Below are 10202 nucleotides of genomic sequence, written 5' to 3'. Positions count from 1 at the left end.
CGCCTTTTGTGGCTCTGCTGTTAATTTCACGAGCCAGTTCTAATATTAACCATGGATTTGGTCGACGTTTTACGGAACCTCACAGGTTGTAGAACTATTGATTCTTTCTTCTGAAGCATTATCCCGTACAGATTTGATTATAATTATTCTATTTCTGAGTCAGTTAATCAGCAATCTTATGTACCGTTATCTTGACATATTTAGCATATTACTTTTTTTTCGGTCATTCCATCATAATCATCGTGATCATCATAATCTTTTAATGAAGCTGTTTTTTTTTTTTTTCTAGTTGGCTTTTGAATCAGTCTATCTTACTATGAACAAATGTGATGAATATTGAATGAGCTTAGTTTAGAATCGATGGCATTTTTTCTTAGACCTGTTGGACTTGCGATGATATCCTGTCACAGTCCTTCAATTCAGTGATTTTATTTTTTGGGCATAGCCAACGTTGTTTTACTCATCCCGCAGTCTTGGAGCTATTGTAATTAGATTTATTTCAATGATTGGCTACATTCAAGTAAGCCGATTCTCACTCGCATGTAATGCTTCAGACGTTTCGCTGCAATTAGCTCTTTCAATTAGTTCCTTAGCGATTAATTAGTTGGCACACTACGCATACGAAAGAATAACATTCAAACTCGAACGAGTAAAGTAAACTACCCTCTAAAAACAATTATGTCTATAAATCGCTCACGCGAATCCCATTCTGGGCCAAAACTCAACTATTCCAGAGACAGTTAGCTCAAATTGGTTATCCTACAGTAGTAATTCCGTTACCTTCACATGAACATTTTTTGGTAACTTCAGTATCCTGCTGCAATCAGTTCATCCAATCCAATCTCCCTATTATGCTTAGTGCATTACCGCAATGTATGCATCCTCCTACTTAAACAAACAACTGACCTCTGCTTGAAGATTTCTAGTATAAATTTAAATTTTATTCTACCCGTATACGCAAGACCATTCATGTTCTTTCATTCAGTTCAGAACCTTTATATTGTGTTAGTAACCTCTGCTTCTCTGTTAGGACGTTTTTATAATATCATTCGCCATTTTATCTAATTCATTTAGCCACTTTCGCATCGGCATATTTCATCTATTATCAACCATTTACTTCGCTCAAACGGTGAAATGCAACTCTGTATCTATTTGCTAGCGCTTGCAAAAAGCACACTACGTTAATGATTCGTTTGCATTCAATCAGTCAATGATTTTGTCACGTGGCAGCGGTTACTTGCTACTGATATCCTGTCTAATTCAAACTTCGCATCAGATGTAGATCTATGGGCCGCTGTTATTATCTCACCGACGACTCTTTCGTTAGAGTACCGTATTACGATAGTCGCCATACGGAACTATACAATTCCATTTTACCTATGCATTTTAGTTCGTTTCTTAGCCGAAATAAAAGGTCTCAACTATGCTCGCAAAATTTATCATCTTACTACGAAACTTCAAACCGAACTTCTTTCGAAAACTTAATTTTCAAGCTACTAGAGTCTATTAAATAGATAGAGCTTAAAACAAATCTTTTCTCAATGCTTGCCAAGCAAATCTTCCAAACAGAGAAACTATCTGCCCAGAAAATATTCAATTAACCGGGAAACATCATAAACAGTTTTCTCCAAGATGAAGTCCTGCTCTACCAGCCCACGAAGTTCAAAACTTCCATTTCACATGGGCAATTTTAGTCACACAGACAAAAACTCAGTCTTATTATATTAAGTATGAAATTTTCAGTATAAAAAGTAAGAAACGTTATTCTTATCTTTTTAAAATGACGTTATTTTATTTTACTTTATTATTTTATTTACGCGGCATTTCTCAAAACTTGTTCTGTTTTCAAGATGCACTCGTTGAAATCGGAGACAGTTTACTTGATCACGTAACAGCTTTTAGTTTCACTGAACCATGAAAAAGTAAATTTACGAACACGAATTTCATTCTGGAATTATAATGACAGAAACAATCTTGCACATATTTGTTCTCGATGGAGAATGTACTACCGAAAACAGCTAAGCTGTCGTATTTAAAACTACTGAAAAATGTGTCTCATAAGTTAAATATGTACTTCGTCTATGCTGCCTCGTCTAAGTATGCACTAATGTTATAGGTACATTTCGATTCATACTGGGAGCCGACCACCTGAAGTAATGCCTAGAAATTCAGGTACCGGACACAAAACGTATAAACCTTTTTTTATGTGTACAACTTTTTATTAAAAAGTCGTTTAAACTTTAACGTGATCTCGAAATCCTTTTGAGACTTTATAGATTTTTGTACTTTTTGACGCCGAATTTCTAAAACAACGATAATAAGTTACCATCCAAATAGCAAATGAAAATCATAGGTACTAATGACCGTCTAGTTGATGAACCACTGATCGGTAGGTCGGTCACAGTTGTTTGCCTGCTATTCACAAACCGAACTTCAGAGCGAGATTCACAAGGATGTAAAATATTTCTTTTCAAAACGCAATTTTGTGCGTATTTTGCTCAATTTATACTCAGTCTTAATATCTACTTAATGTCGTAAGACGGAGATTTCATCTGTGACCTTTCTCGACAAGAAAGTCTTGGCTTTTGTAGTGATAGTGTACTTGTGCTTTGCCCTGTCGAAAATAAAATTCGTCACTTTCACTGATGTACTCCTGCATGCGTAACAAAACAGATTTCTGTAGTAAATTCAACTAACTGGCACCAATCGCTGTTACTGTGAGAAAAGAATCGTTCTTTGCTGGAAATGCCACGCCATGCTAATACCTGGTGAATTTACATTGTGTGGCTACGTAACATGCGCATTTACAGTTCTATTAATTAATTGTACCACTTTATGTGAATGTAACTTCATCACTTCAAACAATCCTCTCTAGACGCTGCTGATCCTATTCACCATTCGCAAAACGGCTTTTTTCGCCCCTGATCATCTTGACTGAAAGCATATACCATTGCTGGCACATAACTTTTCTATTTACGTCTTACAATTTGATTGTCTTGCAGGCGTTTGGAATGTTTTTGTATAATTTACCAGAATTCCTTTTTGGCTGGTAAAGCTCTTTAATTTTGTTTGTCTTCCAAACGTGATGATGAACGTATAAATATACTAAACAGATATATACGTATACACAGACATATATATATATATATACAGAAATATACAAACTTATCCTTTATTCGATTTATCGCAAGTAAAGTAGATAAACTAACCTGAAACCTCCTGTGGCTTTGTTTCTATATTTCTGCTACACTGTCATACATCCAATAGCATTTTAAAATAAGTTAGATTTGTTCAAAAGTTATTCTTGATCCACTCATCATTTCAACTTGTTACATCCTGAAATGAAAGAAGATTCAGAAAGTTATAACCCGTTAAACAGTGTAAAGATTTTTTTGCTACATACATATTCATTATTTCTGTCGTGCAGAAAATAGTACATCCTTCGTGAGGCTTGAATCAGCAGCTCCCACATTTTCAGCCTATGTCAATTCAATGTAATAAGCAGATGAAATAGATAGATGGGGCTCAATATATGTATGCGTACAGGAGGTTCTGATAGTCTGGCCGAAATAAGGCTAATTGATTTATTAGTTTATTTCTCTTAAAATTTTGATTTTGAAATACGCAAACTCACTTAATGAGGATTAAAATTGAGTATATTCTTCAAAGGTCTTACATTAGTACAATGTGCATTAAAAGACCCTTTGCCATCAATTCGATTTGGCATCTTCCTTTTTTAACATTCTTTTCGTAGAAAGAGTATTACGCTAGCTGAGTCTAAAGTAAATGAAGACTTCGTATTTTTTTTTTTATCTTGTGGCGGTGGATTATACTGCTGTGAACAGAGACTGTAATCGAAATAAATAATAAGCGCCGGTAACCTCAAAACATCTTTTTTGTTTCGTTAGAAAGCGAGGAAACTTTGCTGGTTGAACTCCTACTGTTCTCGTCGATTGGCTCGAATATACTGAACTGTACGTGCGACCAAGCATAAACGGAAACCGTAATAATCAGCATACGCGCAATCGGTCTTAGTAGAGATACGTTGGTGTGTTGTGCTCCTAGCTGTAGCCTATGCCTCTCTCGCAGTAGAAATGGGGCCAATTGGAGAGGAGCTGAGATAGTCGAACAATATACAGTCCGTCAAGCAGTAGAAAATTAGCAGCGATTCCTGAAACGATAAGTGGTCCTGAATAAAGTGTGTTACGTTTACTGGCTCTATACACAGACTGCTAATAGAGTTAAACCATCTGAGTTTATGTGCATTCGGACTTGTTTTGCATAGTTCACGCATGTGTCGATGTTGTATATATGATTATATACAAAAACTTACAAAATTAGACGAACAGCTCCAGCTTTAGCTTTTCAAGTGAATATTAAGTCGTAGAACGCTTTTTTTATTTGCATCACCTAAAGCTATATAGGATACTCCATATCGGATAAAGCGTGAAAATGCACCTCTTAAACAGGGGTAAAGTTTTACAAATGGCTAACAACCATTTAAAAAGAATTTCCAGTCATAGGTTATCGACATCGACTACAATTTCCAACGAACCTTCAAAACCGTTTACTGAGATTCCAAGAATGCTTCGTCTTCCATATTTTGGTAGCAGTTGGATATATTGGCCTCTGATCGGTAAGTATGTATATCTTGCATGCACACACTTTACGTTATCAAGTAGAAGAGAGGCAAAGTTATATGACCGGTGTTGATTAATCAATTATTTGAGCGCCTTGTATACAGTTCATTTCAAGCGTAATTACTAGTCGATATATCAAAGTGTGCTTGGCTTCTCTGTTAAGTCTGGTAATAAACAGTTACTTACACATCTATTAAGTGGGTATACTCTATTATACACTAGAGGGCTTTAGAAGAAGAAAACATCTATTTTTTTGATTATGAAAAATTAAGATTACGAAAATTGAGCGTTAATTTGCAGGATTTGCTCATTTTTGAATACTGCGATGGTAAGATATAAACTAACAGCAAGAACACACTGAACACTCTAAAATGAAAAATATATTTTCAGGATTAAAGTCATGTATTAGGATAAGTCATAAATCTTTATTAAGAAAGAAATGCTTCTGGCGACTGATGTTACACCGTGCGATTTTTAATGTAGCCCTTTTGAGGTTGAATGTGATTGAATAGTCTGTCATACAGGATTACGGGTCGTGTTTTGGGATTTCATATTGAAGATCTATAGATGACATAATTTCATTGTTGTGGTTGGCTACTCTTTGGGCATTTCTTACGATATCTAAATCATCGCGAAGACATTCTGGGTTGCAGCTCCAGTGAGCTAGAGTGAACTTTCAAACATATTAAACATCGATACGATGAATTCGCGCGCAGATCTGCGTAGAACATAGACTCTGCTGGAGTTTTTTAATGAAGTGACAACTGATTTTGATCTTCCCGAACTCGCGCTCGGCCCGCGCAGATTTAACCCGGAGCAACAGTTTGGCATAATGATCGCTGGTTATTTCGTTATTGCCAACAAACCTCATTTTAGCGCTGGCTTGCATCGCGATGACAAATATACGCATAAAGTAGATCGCATACTACTTTTTTAACAAGTAATTTTTTTCTGAACTTAGACATGAGTCAACTTCGGAACAGGTCCGGTCCAGGTGTTGAATTGAGCCACATCCAACTTAAGTTTAAAAGCATTTTGTTTTTGTTGGGCGTCCTGGTTTACAATTTCCCTGCATTTTGCTTGCTTATTTATGAGAAACATTTCATCAGTTTATAGCTCATTTAATGGAATAATTCTTTGAACACCCTGGACATGGATAATTTCGAGTGCTAGCGTGTCCTTTTTAGAAATCTGTAATTCTGTTAAGAACAATGTTTTCTCGACATGGAAGAGATTCAACGGAAAATTCATTCAGCTGGGTGCATCGTGCCCTTTTCATAATAATATTAGTGATTAGGCTTAGCCTGCTAAAAAATATGTTTCAGTAAAAAAACAGTGCTTCCGTTTGCTTGTTTTCAACTACGGGATAGCATTTTACTGTAATAAGAGATTGAGTTTTATGAAAAATGTGTTTTTAAAAAATGATAAGTTTTGTCTGCCCCAAATAGCACATATGGCTTTAAATAAAATAATTTTATACCAATAATATTATACACTTGCAGTTGTGACAATAACATGAAATCATACTGAACGGCATAACAATGAAGTAAGCGACATCGCAATGCACGGAAGATTTCGCATCCGATTTGTAAGGTCAGTCGAAAAAAATGGTCGTCAGATATGAGGTAGCTTTCTCAGTCCAGTATCCGAATTAAATGGTTTTCTCCTAATGAGCTTCTGTGAGTTTTATGTCCAGTACAGTATGCTGTTCGTTCAGCACTGCTTCATACGGTTGGCAGGAAATGAAGTGTGACTTGACTAAATCCGGTTTCGAACCTAGACTATCATGTGTCCCTAAATTTAGCGCATAAACACGTTACGATTGGCTAAACTAGTAGTCGAAAGCCATCTCGTCGCTAAGTGAACTTTACATTTCATTAAATTACCTTGTTGATTTATTATTCATTGATGGTAATCTGTGGTTTTAGCACCAATCGGAACACCTCAACCTCATAGATACTGTCCAGAAAAAAATAATGCTTTTAACCATTGCAATCACCCACTCTTCTAGTTCGATTCTTCTGCCACGCGCCCAGCGCACCCCTAGCACTTTGCGTCATTAACTATACGCTGTATTTGACTTCTTAGGCTGCATGTTAAATACAACTTGAAAAGAATGCCATACGCCTTTCAAGCACATACGCGCTGAAAAGTATCAAAACGTTGTAGGGTTACTTGGGAAAAACTCCTGATAAGAGCTTGATTTCTGTGGGAAAACCGCGGGCATGGTTCAAGCCGACAATCAAAATCAGCCTATCTCTATAATCAGTAGCCATCAGCTACCTGCTAAGCGAGATCAAAAAATGACACGTGCTGATTGATCTCCTTACGCAAGCATATGATTTTGCTTTTAATAGCGACATCCCATCGTAAATGAGCTGCGCAGACTCGACGGTGTAGAACCAGCTTGCCGCCAGCGGCCTTCACTTCTCAAACAAAAACATATTACTCTAATTAGCCTATGAAGCGCCATTTTTTGTTGAGGTGCTAAGGCGCCAACTCGACTCAGCTTGAAAAACAGGCCTACAACGTGTTCACCCGTGCATTCTAACTAAAAACTAGCTACACAGACCCAGATTTAATAATCAGTGCGATGACCAACCCGCTTGAGGTGGCACTGAAAAACAAAATGGTATATCGTGATTTAATACGGGGTTCGCGGCTTTCTGTGTGTTTTGTTAAATACCCGGATACTAGAGCCCAGGGTAAGATAGCCGCTGCCTACGAGACAAAGTATCCCGCGGTCCATATCGTTCCAAACACTACGCGCATTAGCGCGCTTGTAAATGGCCCTAAACATGCATGTTTTCATATTTCCTACTTTTAAATAAGCTACCGTTTTTATAGAATGGCTTTTAAAAGTTATTCATGTTTCTCGTTCTTTCATGTAAATACTGTAATCAACCCTGTTTCAAATGTATGAATCGACTCTTGTCTTTGTTTAAGGAGCGACGAAATCTGAGCTGGTGCCCGCATTGGATTTTTAAGCACATTGACATTTTCGTATTAACCTCTCGTATTTTCATACTATAATTTATTTTGCTGCTCCTACTGAGTGAAAAGGAAATATCTATTATAAAATATAGCCTGAGTCAAAAGCTTAGCGAACTGGACCTGGGTTTTCACCGTATTAGTTCGGTGTATTTAATATTATTATAGCACATTCTTGTATGTCTACGAAAATCTGTTTTCCTCAGAAGTGCTGATTTAAAGTTTTAAACTAAAGACTCGCGTACCTACGTTTGTCGGTGTTTTGAAACCTAACCTATCCAATCCTATCGCATAGACAATTATCGATTCCTCGAAAAATTTGTATTTAGTTTCTATGGAATAAAATGCACTTAAAAATAAGAGACAAATTAATAATAAATGTTCTATAAGAGATTTCACATCGAAAGTCAGCATACATCCTTCCACTACATCTAGCAAAATGGAGATACATTTAGCACAGTTATATTACCTCGAGTAGAAAATGTATTGAAATGAAATATGGTTACCGCGGCGACTGCTCTACTCCTCAAACCTTCTGTTTGGAGCCGATGGCTCATTCAAAAACGCACACAAAATTGCAACGTTTTCCCCTTAACAGTGTTGTTTAAAGTTGATATGACCTTTCTTTGGGACCGTGAATATTTGGATTAGAGTGCAACCAGACGCAGGTCGCACTGGTATGTAGAACTCGCTTAGTTGCCTAAAGATACAGAAAGCAGCTAACCCGCTTGCCGCTATAGCTTTTGGTTCGAATTATCCCCATGCATCGAATTTGATTTTATTAGGCCTCAAGGTGTAGCATTAAATGATCACCTATAATAGAATTATAAACTGTAATTCGAAACATCGTTCGCGTTACATTGCCAGAGTAATACAGTTCCCAGCCTGAGCATGCTACCTTTGTGGAGGCAGTTACTACTTGTACAGTAATAATGTAGCACTTGTGGAACTTGTTTTTATCTTGCCTCACTAAGGGAAAGGCAGTACCTTAAAAAACCGTTCTACGAAGTCCGAACTCTATGAAGGAGCGAACCGTACGTCTCCCTTGTCATTGATAATACCTAAATTTCTATACGTAACGTGCCTGACATTTTAAGGGTAAATTTAAGCAAAGCAAATGGTGGAGGAGAGCTGGTCCGTCAGCTTACAGATGCGTTATGTGTCCGCGCCGTCAGCATGTAAGCGGTACGTTTTAGTACTATTTGCTTTCGCTAAGGGTAAAAAAACTCAGCTCAAAGCCAATTGATAAGGGGCTACCGAGAACAACGCTTTATCTCATTATGTTAAAATATAACGATTCATCAAGGCTAGATAGGACTGAAGACGATAGGTCAAATAGATTGACCCTATTTATCGCGAGCCCCATTTACAAAATGTAGAGTCTTATTTATCCTAAGGTTTGGAACTACGTGAAGTCTGCAAAAAGTCGTACCGGCATTATTTTACGAATCTTTCTTTAAGTCTAGTAGATAACACTCAATTGGAGTCCTTCCTCATTGTCTATATTTTGACAGACGCACCGTTTCACATCCGTTATTTGACTTACTTTTCGTCATCGAAGACTTTTGGCGAAAAGTGGAATAACCTCCAATACTTTCTACCTGTATTATCTAGTGGATGCAACGAACTTCTCAAATTGTGCTAACGGAATAGCATATATCTTACGTTTTTTTGTGTGCAAGGAAAAATCTCTTAATTCCACGATATCATAAGCAAGCGCATATAAATTCCCATGTAATCGATTTATTTATCTCAGTACTCACCCAATGCACCAAATTTTGATACTGTGGAAATTGTTGTGAAATTCTAGGGACCTTCCGAGTTCGAATCATATCCATCCCTTCTTAGATAGCTGCTGCGCATTTTCCAATTCATTCGCGGAAAATTTAGGAAAATCCTATAAACTTCTCTTCACAAAAATACCAGATCATCCTTTTTGAACAGGTAGATTTGATTATGCTACTGCTACGGTAAAATCATAAAACCGAACATCAGTTCTACCCTTTTGTCGTGTTCGAAAACGCTCGCACTTTATGGATGAAATGAGGTGAAAAAGATACTCGGTAAATGCTAGACATAATCACAGTTCTAAGCTACGCTGGTGACTTAACTAATTAATTTAGTACAGACTTTTTGGCAACAACATCCTTCATTCATATAAACTTAGACATTATCCTGCAAAGACACGGAATAGAAATATAAAAGTCACATGGCCATTTTCGTAGCCGACTGAACTACCTTCTAGTTTCTTTAATTTTATCGAGATATTTTCTAACAACGTGCTCAGGTTTAAACACTTTGCCAATCAAGTCACTGCTAACCTACCATTGCATCGACGTTCTGAAAATCGCGTTAGCGCATTCTCATAGAAAACCTTTATAGCTCGGGGGCATTTGTCTACCTCAAAACGATGCTTCTTAAAAAGAATTCTAGTCTATATGCAAAATGTTATTTTTCGTGGCAAACACAAGAACAGGTTTTTAGCAGAGATTATACCTAAAAAACTAGGAATCCATCAATCCCTGGAACGGCCCCTTCAGCGTCTTGTATGGTTACAAGTATACTAGTAAC

General features: G+C 37.0%; 1 protein-coding gene and 1 long non-coding RNA gene across 3 annotated transcripts in view; one reads left to right on the top strand and one right to left on the bottom strand.

Moving 5' to 3' along the window:
• The window catches only part of LOC147757149 (uncharacterized), a 31790-nt gene extending 27870 nt beyond the window's left edge, over positions 1-3920 (bottom strand). Inside the window, exons 1-2 of the long non-coding RNA XR_015325209.1 lie at positions 3635-3920; positions 3210-3336 (exon numbers count right to left, since the gene is read on the bottom strand). This is a non-coding gene — a long non-coding RNA (uncharacterized LOC147757149). The remainder of the gene's footprint in view (positions 1-3209; positions 3337-3634) is intronic.
• Positions 3921-4167: 247 nt separating this feature from the next.
• LOC111246534 (putative cytochrome P450 49a1) overlaps positions 4168-10202 on the top strand; it is a 32191-nt gene continuing 26156 nt past the window's right edge. Inside the window, exon 1 of one of the 2 annotated variants that reach the window (XM_086985626.1) lies at positions 4168-4636. In XM_086985626.1, the coding sequence (XP_086841752.1) occupies positions 4453-4636 (184 nt within the window). In that variant the 5' untranslated portion in view covers positions 4168-4452. The remainder of the gene's footprint in view (positions 4637-10202) is intronic. The other variant, XM_022796295.2, reaches the window with a different exon arrangement.

The sequence above is a fragment of the Varroa destructor genome, unplaced genomic scaffold (genome assembly GCF_002443255.2).
Source record: "Varroa destructor unplaced genomic scaffold, Vdes_3.0 BEIS01000003.1, whole genome shotgun sequence".
NCBI lineage: Eukaryota > Metazoa > Arthropoda > Arachnida > Mesostigmata > Varroidae > Varroa > Varroa destructor.
This window is presented reverse-complemented; position numbering and strand designations above follow the sequence as displayed.